At 40.1% G+C, this 18,953-nt stretch overlaps 7 protein-coding genes across 7 annotated transcripts; 3 read left to right on the forward strand and 4 right to left on the reverse strand. All coding sequences in view use genetic code 12, as the record gives it.

Annotated features, from left to right (window-relative positions):
- Window positions 1–127: 127 nt before the first annotated feature.
- PAM17 (Pam17p) lies at window positions 128–664 on the forward strand (the record flags this gene model as incomplete). Its single annotated transcript, XM_051752063.1, has 1 exon — window positions 128–664. One exon carries the CDS (start codon window positions 128–130, stop codon window positions 662–664), a length of 537 nt encoding a protein of 178 aa, XP_051608954.1.
- Window positions 665–2,006: 1,342 nt separating this feature from the next.
- On the forward strand, window positions 2,007–5,012 carry KGD1 (alpha-ketoglutarate dehydrogenase; the record flags this gene model as incomplete). The annotated part of the gene is made up of 1 exon (XM_051752064.1): window positions 2,007–5,012. The coding sequence occupies one exon, from the start codon at window positions 2,007–2,009 to the stop codon at window positions 5,010–5,012; it is 3,006 nt and encodes a 1,001-aa protein (XP_051608955.1).
- Window positions 5,013–6,685: 1,673 nt separating this feature from the next.
- Window positions 6,686–8,137, forward strand: KGF57_002722 (uncharacterized protein; the record flags this gene model as incomplete). Its single annotated transcript, XM_051752065.1, has 1 exon — window positions 6,686–8,137. One exon carries the CDS (start codon window positions 6,686–6,688, stop codon window positions 8,135–8,137), a length of 1,452 nt encoding a protein of 483 aa, XP_051608956.1.
- Window positions 8,138–8,352: 215 nt separating this feature from the next.
- Window positions 8,353–10,074, reverse strand: NDE1 (NADH-ubiquinone reductase (H(+)-translocating); the record flags this gene model as incomplete). The annotated part of the gene is made up of 1 exon (XM_051752066.1): window positions 8,353–10,074. The coding sequence occupies one exon, from the start codon at window positions 10,072–10,074 to the stop codon at window positions 8,353–8,355; it is 1,722 nt and encodes a 573-aa protein (XP_051608957.1).
- Window positions 10,075–10,666: 592 nt separating this feature from the next.
- On the reverse strand, window positions 10,667–13,466 carry KGF57_002724 (uncharacterized protein; the record flags this gene model as incomplete). Its single annotated transcript, XM_051752067.1, has 2 exons — window positions 10,667–11,014; window positions 11,520–13,466. 2 exons carry the CDS (start codon window positions 13,464–13,466, stop codon window positions 10,667–10,669), a joined length of 2,295 nt encoding a protein of 764 aa, XP_051608958.1.
- A 581-nt stretch (window positions 13,467–14,047) lies between these two features.
- BMT7 (Bmt7p) lies at window positions 14,048–15,997 on the reverse strand (the record flags this gene model as incomplete). Its single annotated transcript, XM_051752068.1, has 1 exon — window positions 14,048–15,997. The coding sequence occupies one exon, from the start codon at window positions 15,995–15,997 to the stop codon at window positions 14,048–14,050; it is 1,950 nt and encodes a 649-aa protein (XP_051608959.1).
- A 366-nt stretch (window positions 15,998–16,363) lies between these two features.
- On the reverse strand, window positions 16,364–18,916 carry MBP1 (transcription factor; the record flags this gene model as incomplete). The annotated part of the gene is made up of 1 exon (XM_051752069.1): window positions 16,364–18,916. One exon carries the CDS (start codon window positions 18,914–18,916, stop codon window positions 16,364–16,366), a length of 2,553 nt encoding a protein of 850 aa, XP_051608960.1.
- Between the last annotated feature and the right edge of the window lie 37 nt (window positions 18,917–18,953).

Genomic DNA, 18,953 nt, shown 5'->3' on the forward strand with positions numbered 1-18,953 from the left:
CAAAAAAAAAAAAAAAAAAAAAAAAAAAAAAAAAAACAAAAAAAAAAAAAAAAAAAAAAAAGGGTTAGCTGATGATTTTTCAGATACGTTGTCATTAAAGAATAGAAGACATACACACACAAGCGAAATGATTACTCTAGGAATTTACAGAAGGGCGTTTGCCAGAAGCATACCAAAGGTCAGACTCAACTCCACATCAACGTCTGCAAATGGATTGTCGTGGGTTGATTACTTTAAATTAAAGAAGCAAAATAATAGAATCAATGCCGTTAGTGGAATTTTCACAGGTTTGGGTGGAGCCATGTTGACGCTTACATATTTGGGAAACATTGAAATTGATCTTGAAAAGCCCATGTTTGGCTTTGATCCACTTATGGTTATGGGGGGTGGCGTCATTGCTGGTGGACTTCTTGGATACTTGTTGGGTCCAGTGGTGGGGCAAGTTGTGTTTAAGACCTTGAACAGATCAAAATTGGCAGCGTTTGATGTGAGAAATAGTCAATTCTTGTCGAAGTTGAAAGTAAAGAGGCCAGATCCATCAAGTCAAAGTTTTTCAAACCCAATACCCGACTATTATGGAGAAAGGATTTATTCGTTGAAGGATTACAGACAATGGTTGAGAGACTGCAATGCTTTTAGAAGGAAAGCCAAGGAGTTTATTTGATTGATGTGTTGTTGTATATAGATGAGGAGATGGACAAAACATGGGCACTGAAGAAGATTGTTGAGACAAAGTATATAAAAAAATTGCAAACATTCCATGCACATAAAAGAAACTGACGATTGATATTGTGTAGTGGTTGAAAAGGGGAGGGCATGTTAAAAAAGTAATAGTATATGACGTATTGCAAAAGGTGGTCCTTTCTCTATTACGTGAACTTACATAAACAAGGGAAGTGGGCAACTCCATATATCCAACAGAAACTATTTAGGTACAATATACAACTAGTAAACCGGTCACTTTCATGCGGACATTTCAGCACCACCAAAATGGATACAGATTCAAATTTGAATCGTTTTGCAAACTTATTTTTTTTGCATCAATCTCGGTCAAACTAAATACCCTCGGAAAAGGGCAACTGAGTAAGCTCCTTGCAGCAGACAGCTCAAGCTCAGGTTACACAAATTTTGCGTGATTGATAGGTTGCCAGTGTGATTCACATTCCATTTGTGCCATTGATCTTGATGGAAAGTACATGTCATCCCTCTTAGAGTCCAAGAGAAGGGCCATCTAGTGACAGCTCCTTCAAACTCCGAGTAGGCATACCCGGTGGTTACGGAGTTTCGATTTAGAATTTATTAAATGGAATTTTTTTTGTTTGTTTTTTTTTCTTTGCTCCGACCCATTTTTTAGTTCCGGCACGCCCTCTCCTCGGCGGGATAGTGATAGCATGGAATTCTTGAAGTACATGACCTCCTTTTATGTAATGTTTCATATGTAGCACAGTGTTGTGTACATGTGAAGACTAAGTAAGTAGTAAAGGGAAGGATGGAGATAGAGCTCGGAGTTGTTAGGAGATTGTGTATATGTATGAGAGAGAAATCCCGGAGTATGTCGTATTTGCGTGACTTCTCTCGGCCATATAATAAAATCTCCTCTCTCTCTTTGTTTGTTGTTCTCCACTGAAATTATTGTGTGAATTGTCTCATTAATTAATTATTTTATTTTATTTTATTTTATTTTATTTCCAACTAAAGTGGCAGCAGCAGCTGAAGCAATAGAGAGAGAGAAAGAGAGAGAGGAAAAGAAAAAAAAAAAAATTATACCCCCATTGGACCAAAAACTTTTGATCAATACTTTACTTTACTTTACTTTACTTCTTTTCTTTCTGTCTTGATTCCGAAATCATCTCTACAACAGGAGAGTAACATTAGACTATACGAAGGAAGAAGAAGAAAAAGAAGGTGCTATTGCCAAACCCATTTAGTAATTACTACTACTAATACTACTACTATTTGGAACAAAATATTCTTTCATCTTAATATCGAGACAGTCACTGCAAATCATGCTTAGAGCTTTCAAACGTGCTATTCCACCACGTGCACAAATACTCAGGAGCAACGTTCCATCATTGAGGTGTAACTTTGTCAGAATCCAATCGAGATGTTTTGCTACAGCAACAGACACCTTTTTGCAAGGTAACGATGCCAACTATGTTGATGAAATGTACCAACAATGGAGACAGGATCCTGCAAGTGTACATTCATCCTGGAATGCCTACTTCACCAACATTGAGAAGGATGGCGTATCGCCTTCAAAGGCTTTCCAAGCTCCACCCACTTTGGTTCCAACTGTTTCTGGTGGCACTGCTGGGTTTTACCCACAACAATCAAATGTCAACGAAGATGTCGTTACTCACTTGAAAGTCCAATTGTTGGTTAGAGCTTACCAAGTCAGAGGTCACCAAAAGGCAAAGATTGACCCATTGGGAATCACCTTTGGCTCAAACGCTGACGTTCCAAAAGAATTGACTTTAGACTATTACCAATTTAGCGAAAAGGACTTGGACAAGGAAATCACATTGGGACCCGGTATTTTACCAAGATTTGCCACTCAAGGTAAGAAATCCATGACTTTGAGAGAAATCATCAAGACTTGTGAGGAGTTGTATTGTTCATCTTATGGTGTTGAATATGTTCACATTCCTTCCAAAGAGCAATGTGACTGGTTGAGAGAAAGAATTGAGATTCCACAACCATTCAAGTACTCCCAAGATCAAAAGAGACAAATTTTGGATCGTTTGATTTGGGCCACTTCTTTTGAAACTTTTTTGTCAACCAAGTTTCCAAATGATAAGAGATTTGGTTTGGAAGGTGCTGAGTCTGTTGTTCCTGCCATGAAGGCTATGATTGATACTTCTGTTGAAGAAGGTATTGAAGATGTTGTTATTGGTATGCCACATAGAGGTAGATTGAACGTGTTGTCTAACGTTGTTCGTAAGCCAAATGAGTCTATCTTTTCTGAATTTACTGGATCAAGAGAATTTGACGAAGGTTCTGGTGATGTCAAGTACCATTTGGGTATGAACTACAAGAGACCAACCACTTCTGGTAAACATGTCAACTTGTCATTGGTTGCTAACCCATCACACTTGGAAGCTGAAGATGGTGTTGTTCTTGGTAAGACACGTGCCATCCAACAATACAAGAATGATGTTGGTGAATTCAAAAAGGCAATGTCAATCTTGTTGCATGGTGATGCTGCTTTTGCAGCTCAGGGTGTTGTTTACGAAACAATGGGTTTCGCCAACTTGCCTGCTTACTCAACTGGTGGTACTATTCATATTATTGTCAATAATCAAATCGGTTTCACTACTGACCCAAGATTTGCTAGATCAACTTTGTATCCATCTGATATTGCCAAGAGTATCAATGCACCAATTTTCCACGTAAATGCTGATGATGTGGAAGCATGTACTTTTGTTTTCAACTTGGCAGCTGAATGGAGAGCCAAGTACCACACTGACTGTATTATTGACCTTGTTGGTTACAGAAAGCACGGTCACAATGAAACTGATCAACCATCATTCACCCAACCAATCATGTACCAAGAAATTGCCAAGAAGAAGTCTGTCATTGACATTTACACCAATCAATTGATTGAAGAGGGTACTTTTACCAGAGAAGACATTGACGAACACAAGAAATGGGTTTGGAACTTGTTGGAAGAATCGTTTTCAAAGGCAAAGGATTATCAACCAACTTCTAGAGAATGGTTAACTACCCCATGGGAAGATTTCAAATCACCAAAAGAGTTGGCCACCGAAGTATTGCCTCATTTCCCAACCGGTGTTGATGAAGATACCTTGAAAAAGATTGGTGTTGCCATTTCCGAAGCTCCAGAAGGTTTTGAAATACATAGAAACTTGAAGCGTATTTTGAACCAAAGGAAAAAGGCTGTTGAAACAGGTGAAGGAATTGACTACTCCACTGGTGAAGCATTGGCATATGGTTCATTGGCTTTGGAAGGATATCATGTTAGAGTTTCTGGTCAAGATGTTGAGAGAGGTACTTTTTCACAAAGACACGCTGTTTTGCATGATCAAAAATCAGAAAAGACTTGGACTCCATTGGCCAACTTGAGTGAAGATCAAGGTGTGTTTAGCATATCCAACTCCTCATTGTCCGAGTATGGTGTTTTGGGTTTTGAATATGGTTATTCATTGACCTCACCTGATGCATTGGTTGAATGGGAAGCCCAATTTGGTGATTTTGCCAACACTGCACAAGTCATCATTGATCAATTTGTGTCTGGTGCCGAATCGAAATGGATGCAAAGATCTGGTGTTGTTTTGTCATTGCCTCATGGTTATGATGGACAAGGTCCAGAGCATTCATCGGGTAGAATTGAAAGATACTTGCAATTGTGTAACGAGGATCCTCGTTATTTCCCATCTCCAGAGAAATTGGAGCGTCAACATCAAGACTGTAATATGCAAGTTGCGTACCCAACTACTCCAGCCAACATTTTCCACTTGTTGCGTCGTCAAATGCACAGGCAATTTAGAAAACCATTGATTTTGTTTTTTTCCAAATCATTGTTGCGTCATCCATTGGCGAGATCCAACTTGTCTGATTTCACCGGTGACTCCCAATTCCAATGGATTATTCAGGATGTATTGGGCGACAAGTCTGAAGTCAAGAGACTTGTCTTGTGCACTGGTCAAATCCATGCTGCTATGCACAAGAGAAGAGAACAAACCAAGGACAACTCTACTGCTTTCATCAAGATTGAACAATTGAACCCATTCCCATTTGCTCAATTGCGTGATGCATTAAATGAGTATCCAAACATTGAAGATTTGGTATGGGCACAAGAAGAACCATTGAATATGGGAGCTTGGTCATTTGTGGAGCCAAGAGTTGATGTCGTACTTGAAAAGACCGACAAGCATGCTGGTTTGAAGTTGAGGTATGCTGGTAGAGACCCAAGTGCCTCTATTGCCGCTGGTACTAAGGCTAAGCACTTGGCTGAAGAAGAGGAGGTGTTGAATGAAGTATTCCAACACTAAGAGAAACAGCGAAGCAAGTTTGCAGCCGAAAGGCACGATGCACAACGGTGATCTATCAATGAATGATAGAAGGAGGGAGGGGGAGGGGGAGGGGGAGAGCAATGTGATTGTTACTGAGAGGAAGGAGTGGTGTACGACAGAGAAGAGATGATGCTATAGACTGAAATAAACTTAAATTTAGAGCCAAAAGAAAAACGAAGCAAGAATTATTTAGTTGTATAGTTTTAAAGTACAGTTATTATTTTAAAGTAAATTATGGAGATTGTAGAATTGAACTAAGAAGAAACGAGCTACGCTTGCAAAATGTAATTTGATTCCCCACTTTTATTTTTATAAACTCTGCATATATGTATTTTGCGTTTCTCTTTCCCTCTCTCTTTCCCTCTCCGGGTATTTCTTTTTCCACCAAGCCGCCAGACATTTCATAAGCCCCAAGATGCAAATGCAAACCTAACAAAGAACCAATATGCAAGCAGACGGGAGGGACAAATGCAAACAAAGAAGCATATGCAGGCGGTCCCTTTGTTTACAATGTTTTGGTTGTAGTTAGTGATGGAGTAACGGACCGATGATATAAGTCGACAGCAGTAGTTTTTACTAGTTGGTGAACAGTGCAATGGCGCTTAATACAACAGCATCATCCCATGCACGGGGATAATACCTTGTGAAACTGTACCCCACTACCCCGTCGTATGTACATTTCATTTGTGCTGTACACTGGTTTTCTTTTGCCAAAACTTTTCTCGCAGTTGTTATTCTCCACTGCAGGTTCCTCCCTTCCCCCCACTTGCTTCAAATATGCAGACTTACGCCCCGTTGTATACCATCTTGTGATGTTGTGTTGTGCTGCATGATCTCTTTTATTCTTTATTCTTTATTCTTTTTTCTTTCATGGTACTCGGAAAATGGTTTACCCGCAGGAACCATCTTTTACTTTTTTTTTTTTTATTTTCTCCACTCAATGTTTAATTCTTCTGAATACCGTCGGGGTCGCAGAGAGAGAAAAATGTCAGCACAGCATGTAGAAAGTAGTAGAGGGACGCATGCCAGGTATTGTATCCTTGCTGGGTTCTCTTTTGCTGCGTGATGTTATCTAAAAGAAACACTACTTGGTTTGTAGTGGCGTTTTACGGTCCGATATTTTGGAAGAATCGGTCTCGATTTTCGGTAACACTTTTTGTGTGATTGTGAAACTTTCTCTCTCTATTCTCTTTCGGAGTTCTTTTATTTATTTTTTACACTCCACACATCTTTCCATTAAATGGCAATTCATGAACTGAACTTAACGAGATACCTGCCACACACGTTGCTGTAGATAGGAGTGCAAAACAAACTGACATGGGTATAGAGCAACGGTGTAGAGTACGATTACGATAGAACCCCTCATTATATAGTAGGAGAAATTTTATTTCGTCAACTGATTCAATCCATTAACCCCTATTTCCATTTATAATAAATCCGATACACAATCAAGCCAGTGTATTGTAACCCGTCAAAATTCTCTTGATTAAATAGATTTATCCAGTCAAGCTGGTATATATATATATATGCTTACATTTGCAGAACTCTTTTAGTGCTTGTACATTTTTGCTTTGCAGTTCGAATTTTTGCAGCCTATATCTATATAATCACAGAATCGTCAACCAATACCCAAATATCACATAAGAACAGCCATGACAGTCCAAGCACAACCCACATACAGCTTCCAAAAAGCACCTATTCAACTTACTTTCGTCATTGTCGGAGCAGGTCTCGGTGGAGTCGCTGCCAGTATCTGTTTGAAATTGTCTGGTCACAATGTCATCTTATTAGAAGCGGCTACCGAATTAGGTGAAGTCGGAGCCGGTATTCAAATTCCACCACCATCAACAAAGATCTTGAAAGCTATTGGTGTATTGGATGCAATTGAAAAAGTATCCATCCATCCTCACGATATCTTGATCAAGAGGTACAAGGGTGAACTTTTATCTACTCAGAACTTGGTGCCTTATGTTCTGGAAAAATACGATGGGTTGTACTTGCACATCCACAGAGCAGATTATCACAAAGCCTTGGTCAACAGAGCTGAGGAGTTGGGTGTTCAAATTCACACCAATTCTAGAGTGGTTGATGTTGATTTTGAAAACACAATCGTCACCACGTTGAGTGGGGAAACATACACTGGTGATGTTATTGTTGGATACGATGGAGTCAGGTCACACACAAGAGCATTGTTGACTGGCGATTCCACCGGTGCTTATGATACCGGAGATTTGGCTTACCGTGCACTCATCAATGTTGATGATATGAAGAAAGTCCCCGGTTTGGAGAAATTTTACGCCAACCCCAACATCAACTTCTGGTGGGGGCCAACCATGCATATCGTCATGTACTTTTTGCAACAAGGTCAAGTATGCAACGTTGTTGCCTTGTGCCCCGATACTTTACCCCAGGGTGTTTTAAGACAAGAGGCATCACACGATGAGTTATTAGACTTGGTTAAAGATTGGGACGAGGATTTAACCACCGTCTTCAAATTAATTACATCCATCAGTAAATGGCGTTTACAAGATTCACGTGAATTGAAAACTTGGGTCAACCACAAAACTGGCAATTTCATAATCTTGGGTGATGCATCTCATTCAACATTGCCCTATTTGGCAAGTGGCGCATCTCAAGCAGTTGAAGACGCAGCCGTACTTGCTGGCTTATTCTCCAAGATTGAACTGCATGATCAAATCCCGCAAATTTTAACCATGACTGAAAGCTTGCGCAAATGGAGAAGCTCTCAAGTGGTTAGAGGCTCGCATCAATGCCAGGATATTTACCACTTGCCAGATGGTGAGTTGCAAGAGATTAGAGACTCGTACTTGTATGATAAGACTCCGGAGTTGGGATGTCCTAACCGTTTTGCTGATCCAGTTTTCCAAGATTTCCTATGGGGATATAATGCGTTTGAGGAAGTTGAAAGAGCTTGGAAGGAGTTTAAAGCTGGTGGTAATCCAAGTTATACTTATCCAAATTTGTACAAGGAAAAGAGTAGTGGGGAATCATCAGCTGAAGTAGAAAAAGCGTCAACCGAGACAGCAGCAGCTAGTCTTGTTGCTGGAAACCACGCATCTGCTCCTTTGAGTGCAACAGGTTGAATAGTTGGTGGTGATACTAGTGTTTGCATTTATTGCATGTATTTTGTTAACGATATGTGATGTTCTAAAGTAACCTTTTCTTAAATCTTTTATCTGGTTCTGTTGCATGCTCTACACCTTTCATCTTCTAGATAAAGACTCGTTCAAAATAAAATAGAAAGTATATCTAAATAACAATAATAAAAAAGAGAGAGCCGAGTCCTCCCCAACATTCTCTACTCCTTAGAGCAATCTCTTCCAAATAAAGCAACCTTCATCCAATCCAAAACAACAAGACATTGGTTCTTCACTGAAAGACACATGTAGATATAAGCAGACCTCCAAAACAAAAAGGTAAAGTTACCACCACTAGTGATATTTGACCAATCACCCCACACCAAATCGGCAACTGCCTTTTCAGAACCAATATACGCTAATGAACCTTGGTAATTGTATTGGAATTTGGGTAAATTCTTTTCAGCCCTAGCCAATTTCTTGCTCAACAGCTCGACACTTTGCTTGGGAGTTGGATGTTGGATTTGGTACTGGAGACTTTCAACTTGATGCAACTTCTCAAAATACTTGGCCAAGTATTCACCTTCTTGGAATGCAACTTGTGCTGTGGGTGGGTACTTGGTAAATGTACAATCTCCCAAGGCAAAGATGTTTGAAGTACCATCAACTCTCAAATAGTCATCAATCAACAATCCACGCTTGGCATTCTTTTGCTCGTCGATTTTCGACATCAAATCACGAGTGAAGCCTCTAGCAGCATTTCCAGTAGCCCAAATCAACATACCGTATGGAATCTCAATAGTCTTTGTTGACCCATCAGGTTGTTTTTGCGAGGCAACTAGTTCCTTGTCTCCAACCTTCTTAATCATGGTGTTTGTCATCAAGTTGATATTGGTGTCTTTAAACACCTCCTTGGTGTACTCAATCAACTTTTTGTTAAAGGTGTTTAAAACATTTGGCAAGGCTTCAACTAGGGTGACTTTTAATTCACCTTCTAACTCAGGAACCCATTTGTGCAAATCTTGATCAATGTAGTCTTGGATTTCACCAGCAGCCTCAACACCGGTTGGACCACCTCCACAAACGACAACATGTAACAATCTTTTACGTTCAGGGTCATTCTTTGGCAAGATGTTAGCAGCTTCAATGACATCCATCAACCTTCTTCTAATAGTTGACGCATCACTAACCTCCTTCAAGAATGTAGAATGTTCAGCAACTCCAGGAATACCAAATGTGGAAGGTTGAGCACCAACACCAACAACCAAATAATCATAATTCAAAGTGGTTGAGATTTCCTCAACTCCAGTGTACTCAGACACAGTGGATTTGGTTGATGAAGTATCTTTACCGGAATGTCCAGAGTGAACGGTTGTACTTTGCTTTATAACAAGTTGATTCTTGGCAGGATCAATTGAAGTAGCTTCAGCTTCCAAGTAGACAACTTCACCAGGACATCTTCTAGTGATGGACCTAACTGGTTCAATAATGGATCTCAATTCAACAGTACCGGTGGGGACACTAGGCAACAAGGGAGTAAACAAAAAGTAGTTTCTTGGTGAAACAATAACGACATTGTATAAAGTGGTGTCCAAGTTTTTCAACAATGGAATTGATCCCCATCCAGATCCCAAGATGACCAAAGTCTTTTTCTTTTGGCCATTGGGGAAGAATGGTGTTTGTTTCTGTTGTTTAGCCGGCATGGATTCTTCATATATTTTGTACGCAACAACACTTGCACCACCCACAACACCAAGTGCAACTGCACCGAATGTGTATTTGAATAATTTGCCTAGAAATGAAGCTTGCAAGACCTCAACGTTATGTGGTGGAACTGAGGATGTAGTAGGGGGCTTTATGGTTGTTGCTCTTGGAGGTTTGGCCTTGTTCAAAGGTCCCAATGAGGTGGAAAAGAACCTCTTATTAGCGATCCTTTTAAACATGGTGAATTGTGCAAAAACACTGCCAGATAGTACTGTAGTTTCAATCCTCTAATTGACCTTATCAAAGTTGTTGAAGAAGGTGATGCAATTGAGATGGGGATAGATATCAGTGGAATGGACACAGAACAAAATAAGTCTCAATTAAAAGGGGCACACGATCAATTGATTGGAAACTATAGTATGCTTGGTCGATAGAAGGAACAGTGATTGCCGAGTTGTGGTTATATATATATATATATATATGTATATACGTTACTCTTCTCTGGATCCAATGGTTGAGTTAAATTTTTGGAATTGAGAAGAGAGAAAGAGAAGATGAATGAATGAATGGACTTTTTGTGTTAAGCTTAATTAACTTTTCTCTTGATTGCGGACTTTTTACAGCCGAGATATTTTTTATTTCCATATAATTCAAGTACAAGTCCTTCTTCTACTTCCAAATGGTTCTATAGGACACACACACACACACAAATATATACATATATATCACAGCCAACAGATGAATGACATTACAGAAGTCAAAGGCGCAGTCCTCAAATTTGTTATTCCGCGCTAATTTTTCTGTCTCCGCAACGAAATACATTTCCTTGATTTAACCGCTAACTCTTTGCTCCTCCCACCGATTGAGTTTTTCCTTCCTGAAATGATACGTCTTTCTGCTTTGCCTAAACTGTTCTAATGTGTCGGCAAGTTGATTGTCTGTCATCTCACTTGAGTTGATATTCCCCACCAATTCTCTACTCTCTTCGTCATTTCGTTCAATCAACTTCCTAAACTTGTGCTTTAAAAGATCCTCGTTAAAAGCAGACGACATTGTTTGATACTGAATGGTTTCCAAATTCAAAAATTCATTGTATAGCTGTGTAAGTGTTCTCAATCGCTGATGGATTTGATTGCTTACTTCTTGATACTGTGGAATAAGAGTGTCACTAATTTCCGTCTGGAGTAGTGATGACACCTGACTCGCGCGCTCTTGTAGCTCGTTAAGCCTAACTTTGTAAGACTCAAGTTGATGTATGTAGCCTCGAATGAGTTTCTCATTGTTGACAAAGTCTTCAAAGCTTTGCTTTGGTAATGACTCTAGTTGCTTCGGTAGGGGAAACGGTTTGAGCTCGTCAATGGTGAACGCGGGTATAACCTGCGGTACTGTAGTCTGAGAAGCATCCGATGACATATGGATTGGTGTAAAGCGGGTGTCGTTTGAAAGCAACAGTGTTTGGTCGACTGTCAAAAGTAATCGCTCGCAAAAGTAAAATACAAACTCCTGCGCTACCGCTTATCTAAGGAAAAGAAAAAAACACCACAGCTGCAAATTGGCTCCTCACTGCAAACTGCAAAATATTGCATAATGCTAACCAAATACATCTATTAATATATCTATAAAACCAAAGAACTGAAAAAATTGTTGTAATGCAAATCAATCTCTCAACCACTACACGTCATACCATGCAACCGTCATCTCCATTCTTTCTCCTCAACCTTTCCAAATTCTTTTGGTCTCTCCTTTGTTGCTTTATTTCAAACTTCTTATTGAAAGATTCCCTCAACTTCTCACCGTACAAGTAACAAAAGATGGGGAATGGAACTCCTAACAAGATCCCAATAAACGCACACATTGTATTGCCCCATCCATACCCCAATGCGCTATACATTTTCCGAGCAAATAATGGGAATGCGAATCCAAACAAACTACGAAACAATGCAGCGGCTGCAACAGAACTAGCAGCAAAACGAACATTCATGTCGATAAGATAATTCTGAGTGGTTTGGAAAACACAAACCAACCCAAACGCAAAAATCGCTGACCCAATTCCTGGCATGATCCAATGTAACTCCTTTTGTGCTGACCAACCAAACCAGATTAATCCCACTGGTATAAACCCGGCACAGGCGATTAAGCAAGGCAACCTAAATTCGGGTTTGGGTACCCCACCATTGGCAATTGTCAAATTTTTGTAAACCCTGCCAACCATATATGTCCAAAACAATACTCCTAAAACAAACCCACAACCCATGGGGAGATACATCAATCCAGTAATACTCTTGCTAAACCCGTATTGCTTTTCGAAGATTTGTGGGAACGTAACAATCAAAAGGTACATGAACCCATATGTGAATGCCATGAATGAACCGAGTCCGATTACCATGGGGTGAGTGAAAAGAAGGTTCACTGGACGTACAACACACAACCACAACCTGCCAAATGTCGACTCTCCTTGGTTGGTTATTTCATAGATGGTGTGCAAGTTGGTATTGCCGGTGCTCTTTCTCATTTTTTGTGCTTTGCGTTTCAATAAAGTTGGCGCATAGGTCTCTTTAAAAAACAATGTAGCAGTAATGGCAACAGCTCCATTGAAAATACACAAGACGTAAAAACACCATCTCCACTGCATGTGATCAACAATAAACCCAGCAACCAACGGCGCAATTACGGGTCCCAATAAAGGAACCAATGCATAACCAGCCAATGCAGCATTTCTTGAGTTTGCATCAAACAAATCTGATATCACGCCAGCGCATACATTCAATGGCACACAACCAAACAATCCCCCAATAAACCGGCAAACCATAATTTGAGCGGTATTTTGTGAAAAAGCACAACCAAGATTGAAAAACAACGACATCCAACAAGAAACATCCAACACCAACTTCCTTCCAATATTGTCGTACTCAGATAATGGAGCAATGATCAATGGCCCAAATGCCCACGCCAAGATTTGTATAGAGACAACCATAGCTTGAACAACTTCCGAAGTTATGCCAAATGACACACTAATCTCGCTCATTGCTGGAGACAATATACTTGAAGACATGGGTGCAACTAGAGCATACAATGACACAAACGCCAAAAGAAAAATCTTTAACGAAGGTGACCAGTTTCTGGGATCTTCTGGATCATCACTCCCGTTCCACGTAATTAATTCCGGATCGATCTTGGTGAGATCCTCGCCGTGTTGAGCGATGGGTAGCACTTGATCTTCAATTACACCATCGTCCAACCCCTTTTCATTCAACCGCTCATTATCGTCCACTTCGTCAACGATTTTCTGTTCAATTTCACCCAAGACACTTTTCCTAGTGGCTATTCGTTGAAGCTCAATTTCATCGCTGTCCAAATCACCATAGATGTGATGCACAGAGTAGTTCTGATCCCCATCTCCTGCATTATTCTCAACTGAATGAGCACCCTGTAAACTTTTCCGTACTTGTTCAATAGACTTTTTTGAAATTGAAACAACACTTGCCGAACGTGACTTTTTTCCACCATTATGCGTACTTGGGGTGGGATGGTAAGCTGTTGGCTCGCTGAATGAATTTTCCGTGTTGTTTGTAGAAGAAGCAACTAAGTTGCGCAGGCTGATCTCCAATGAAGTCTTTTCCTTATCAGACATGGATAATAATGTGATCAATGGTTGATATGAAACACAAGTAAATTAATTTAAGTCTTGCTCTACTTCATTTTCTTTGACAGCAGAGGGGTATTCTGGAGGGGCAGCTCCTTGTATTTATATAAGAGGCAGACCTGCCTTCTCCCACGAGCAAAGTGGAACCGAAAATTGTGTTCTTCTTTGTAACTCGTGTTCCAAGGGTTCCGGATTCATTGTTTCGCAGCTATAAATTTGGCTGTAGAAAATTTTTCTTCTGTCAAATCTCGGTTATCGAAGGAGGGGGACACATCGATACTTTTTTTGGTAGCATTCCGAAAGTCGTTGTGTGGAAATTTATACTTAGCCGTGCGTGGTTCTGGTCCATCAGATCTCGGCATCGGATTACTTCTTCTCTACAATTTCTTTTTTTTTTTTTCTACATAGGATTGACAATAGCGGTTATTGAAGGAAATTTATTCACTGTCTATCCCGAATATATATAAAAAAAAAATCTAAGTTTCTATATAGACTCTAACATTATTACAAAAATCTATACAAATGACTCTATAAAAACAACAACCACACACGCGAAACTGGCAAGCTCGCTATCCACCAGAGTACGTATCTTCTTCCTCATCTTCTAGAATGTTATTCTTTAGTGCAGCTTTTTTGCAATAATCCTTACTTGCTTTCATTGCACATTTATAATTCCAATCGGATCCACGGATGTTGGCGTCGTCACGATTGTGCATCACCGTAGTTTCATCAAACAAGCTGGGCAACTTGATGACGTAGTTCAATAACCCGCGTAAATGGACAATAGACACATCTTGGTCTGCTGCAGATAATGTAACTCCCATATAATCATTTATTGCGACTGAATCTAGCGACGTCAATTGGTCAACATTTGCAAAAGTCTTTCCCTGTCGTGTCACACTTTCAATATCCCAGTATGCAATTGAATTGGGGATGAGAACATTTCTTCCCTCGCATGGCTCTGGGTTGCTTTCCATCAACTGGCCCAGCTTGGAATCAATTTTAGGATTCACCCACGGTGGTACATAAGCTCCAAAATCCAAGTATCCAGAAACATCACCTAGTTTGTAAAAATACTCGTTTGTTTCTTCATTGTGATCTTCAATCAATATCATCATGTTTGGTCTGTACATTGACTCACCGCACCCGCATTTGTTTAAATGCGCCCGGGCCCATCCTAGAAACACATTTCTATTGGCAGGGATACGGAGCAGATCGCGCACCTTTGGTGAGAACTTGTGTAGTGGCAAGGGAACCAACTGTGTGCCTCCACGTAAAGCCCCCACATAATCTTTCTTCTTTTTTTGTGGGTTTTGAAGAAAATCACAAACCGCCGTGTCAATGTCGCACACCAATACTTCCAAAGGAACAAGGGAGTAAATAAACTTGAGCTTATTGTGTGATTCCTCATTGGGACTGATGAATGGAGTCCAATTCTTTTCAATTTTTGCATACTTGTCAGTTCTCTTTTTCAATCGATTCAACTTGTCTGAAAAGGGGAGATACATAAACATGACACGCTTGGCTATTTGCAAATCTTTCAAATTAAACACAATCAATGGCTCTTCAAACCCCAATGGGTTCTTTCTTAAAATGATCCGCGGATCCTCTGGACCGTAATAGTATTTCTCATTTTCAGTCTTGATTGCATAATCGATGGGAATGGGCAAAATCTGTGGATATTCTACCTCCTTGTAGCGTAGCTGGCTACCACCTTGAACGGGAGTCACAGACCCATCCAAATTCATCCAGTTGCAACTCACTGGGTCTTCAAATGGGATTGTCAACTTGGATCCTTTTGGTAGTTCCTTCCAATCCTGATCAAATAATTGCACATACAAAAACGAAACATATGCTTTATTGGCTATACCCAGCGGGGAATACAATACTCGGCTGACCATATAGTGAACATTGAACTGCGATAACCAAACACTGGAACCGGCAAACCTGAACCATTGCTTATGTTCTGGTACCACAGACTTAAACCTGGCTTTTACCTTCTGCAACAACCCCGTGTATGCTTTGACCTGATTGAACTTGAACATAAAGTATTCAAAATCTGAATCGAGATACGATTGTTTCGTCACATCAAATGTATCTTCAAATTCCAACTCAGAACACATATCACTCTCTCTAAATACGTGATCCTTTGGCTTTCCATTGATTAAAGGATGCGGATCGGTGAATGTTTTGAGTGGAATAGGTTTAAACTCATTGTCTCCTAGGAACTGTTTAGATAAAGGAAAAGAGGGGCCTTGATCCGCATTTGACGAGGGATCAAGGGAATTCTGATGTGAGTGCACGACAGTGTACGTTGCTTGGGGATGTATGCGAAAAGTTTTAAATGGATTGAAATAAAAGTCGTTAATCGTGTAGATTATCAATGCAATAAAACCAATAAATGCAAGTAATGTCGCTAGTCTTCTGACTATACTACTATGGTACAACTTTTTGATGAAGGAGACAACGCGTATGACAAGTAGTTGTAGCCTGTTCAGTAGTCTTCCTGTTGACAACATCAAGAATCTAAATGAAAAGAAGTTTTTCAGCAATGTTTGTGAGTTGATAAAGATGTGTATCAGGTTATTCTAGTTTTGTATTGAAAATTCTAAAAGACTCATTCGAGTGGAGTAAGGATAATGTGATGTACTCAAACGTTACCATGCGATCGTGTGGCTGAGTTGCAAATTTGATATCTCTGCAAGATTAAAGATTTTCAGGAACAATTTGAAGAACAAAAAGAGTAAAAGAAAAAAAAAAAAAAAAAAAAACAAAAGTTGCGATACATTTGTCGCGTGCAATCAAACGCTCACTAGTCACTATAATAATACAAAACTGGTTTATTAAACGTAAAATAATCTTACAAGTAGACCTACTGAACACACCTATCTGTTCTTCAACAAACTCTGCTCAATCAGGTCAATGTTACTTTCAATCTCATCAAATCTCATTCCACAACTCAACGAAATAAGTTTGCAATACTTGATCAACTTGTTATCAGGATCCGATGCGTACTGCTCAGTAATAGGCTTTGAAGTGTCTGCATCGTTGGGCAATAGAGGTACGTCCTTGGAGTAGTCCACAACTGAATTCAACAAATGTCTTTTCTTCAAAATCTCAATCTGTAAGAGGTTTGCAAGTTCAAATCGATCACCATCAGCGTCGTCAGCGTCGTCAGCGTCGCCATCCTCTTGGGGCAGTGCAGCCTCTAATTGCTTTTTGATTCCATACTCTTTGGCGGTTTTGAACTTTTGTAGTGCCCGGCTCAAGTCGTCCTGTTTGTGCAATAACTGATACGTTGAGTCATTGACCAACCGTTGTATCTCTTCCTGTATAATTTGATCTCGCTTGAAATTCACTTGATAATTATCATAGTTGGTTTCAAGAACGTTGGACTCCTGACTAGACGGGTCCAATTTCTCCTTTTGCGGGCTTTCATCCAAATCATCAATCAAATGCTCCAACTTGAACATGGATAAAATGGAACGCTGTGTCGATAGTTTGATTTCATTCACTTTGGCTAATGTCTTGAAATAGCCCAATACAACATCATCCTTTTCTTTCAACTCCTGATTGATGATGTACGATAGCTCTGCCATCTTCTCGGTCAAGATGTTGGCAGTATTGTTGTACAAATTGATCGCTAACTTGGAATTGTATAGTTGTGCATCAAACGATTGTCCAAGAGAGTCGGCCTCTTCTATCATGTCATGTCTGGGGTTATTTATAAGCTGCGTGTTCTCAGAATTAGAGTTCTCCTCTCCGTCAGTAGCTGCATCGAGACGAAGCACATAATTATGAGATGCCAAGTAATCCTCAACGGTGCATGTGACCAAATTCCTCAAACTGAAATTGATAAACTTGTGATAATCAATAAACACTCTGATCAATTTTTTACTCAAATTGTACGCGGCAATATGGAAAGCGGTATTTCCATCAGAATCCTGGTGGTTAATAAACTTTGTAATCAATTCAAATTTTTCATCTGATGTATTTTCCTTGTCTTCACTGGAACCGTCCCCACCCAGTACAAGATGCTTCAACAAAATCTCCAAATAATAAGCGGCTACTTTTTCCTTCTTGTATTCCACTATATGGTGCAACACAGTCTTTCCACTGGAATCAACAAGTATAAGAGACTCAAAAAGCACACTCAAAACCTCCTCAAAAGTATTTGAACTAAAACAGTTGCTGAATTTCACCATAAACATCAAGGGCGTCTCCCCGTTATTATTCCGTATGTCAAGTCGTATCTCTTTGCCAAATTTGTCAATCAAAAATTTTATGAGTGTCAAGTATCCCAATGAACAAAGCCAATGGAAAATGGTATTTCCCTCATTATCGATGGGGTGGTTAATGTGAATCTTTGATACCGGGTGAGGCGGATTCAAGAGTTTTTCTGGTAAAACATTTTCGGGAAGCGCATTCCACTGTCCCTTATGCCCTTCATCATCCAAAAAGAACGCCACAAAATTACTAAAATAATCCGAGTATATTTGATTTTCTTGCGGAAGGTTGATACTAGGCTGATGATAAGGGGTAATCAAGTCTGCTTGGGGTCCGTTGAAATTATGAGCATTCTTTTCAAACGTATTCCGCGAAACACCAAACAACTCTCGACTGGTTAACAAGTCGGCGTTTGTGTCAAAATCGCCATTGGTCATCGACACACCATTGTTCTTCTTACTTCTTTTCAAACTTGCCCCGCCATTCTTTGCAGAACTGTCGTCGTCATCTTCGTCAGTGTCCACCAGCGCCAAGTCTTCTCGTCTCAAATTCATGTTGGAAGCCATCATTTGTAGAGCATCCTGTTCTGTATTTTGACGCGACATTCGAGGTATAGGAGCCGCAAAAGAGCTGTCTCTGCTGTAGCCACCCACAGTACTTCCCAAAGGAACAGTATCTGAATGCTGTAGACTTGGAGTTGAGCTCAATGTCGACCCTTTTGGTCTACCACGCTTTCGTGGTTCATCATCTCCAACTTTTTTCGCTTTTTGTGGTTTTGGTTGTTTCTGCTGTGCATCTTTTTTCTGTAGCGATGCTTGTCTCTTTGCTATGTTTAGTGCACTAGCATGGTTGTGCTTGGGAGCGGGTGGTGGTGTTTCAGTTTTTCCCTCAATGTATTCGAAATCAAAAATCGGCTTCAAGGTATCATAAACGCCGTAATTTTGGGCAATCACCTCACCCAACTTTAATGGTACATATGTCCCTTGATATTTACCGTATCCACCTTGGACTTTTTCGTGTATGCCGGTCTGCACGTCCTTTTCGAGTATCCGCGTTCTCTTGGCCTTAGGTAACTTTGCTATCTTTAAAATGTGCGTAGCATTGATCCAAGAGTCCCCCTTTCGTCTCATAATTGGACCTTCAGAGGTGACATATTCAAAGACAGGAACATTTGAGTACGTTGCTGAGTATATTTGTGTGTTCTCCGACATCTTGAGGATTTGGGTTTGTTAGGGTTGAATCGTCCGT

Source organism: Candida theae (genome assembly GCF_024610275.1).
Source record: "Candida theae strain CBS 12239 chromosome Unknown scaffold4, whole genome shotgun sequence".
Lineage (NCBI taxonomy): Eukaryota > Fungi > Ascomycota > Pichiomycetes > Serinales > Debaryomycetaceae > Lodderomyces > Lodderomyces theae.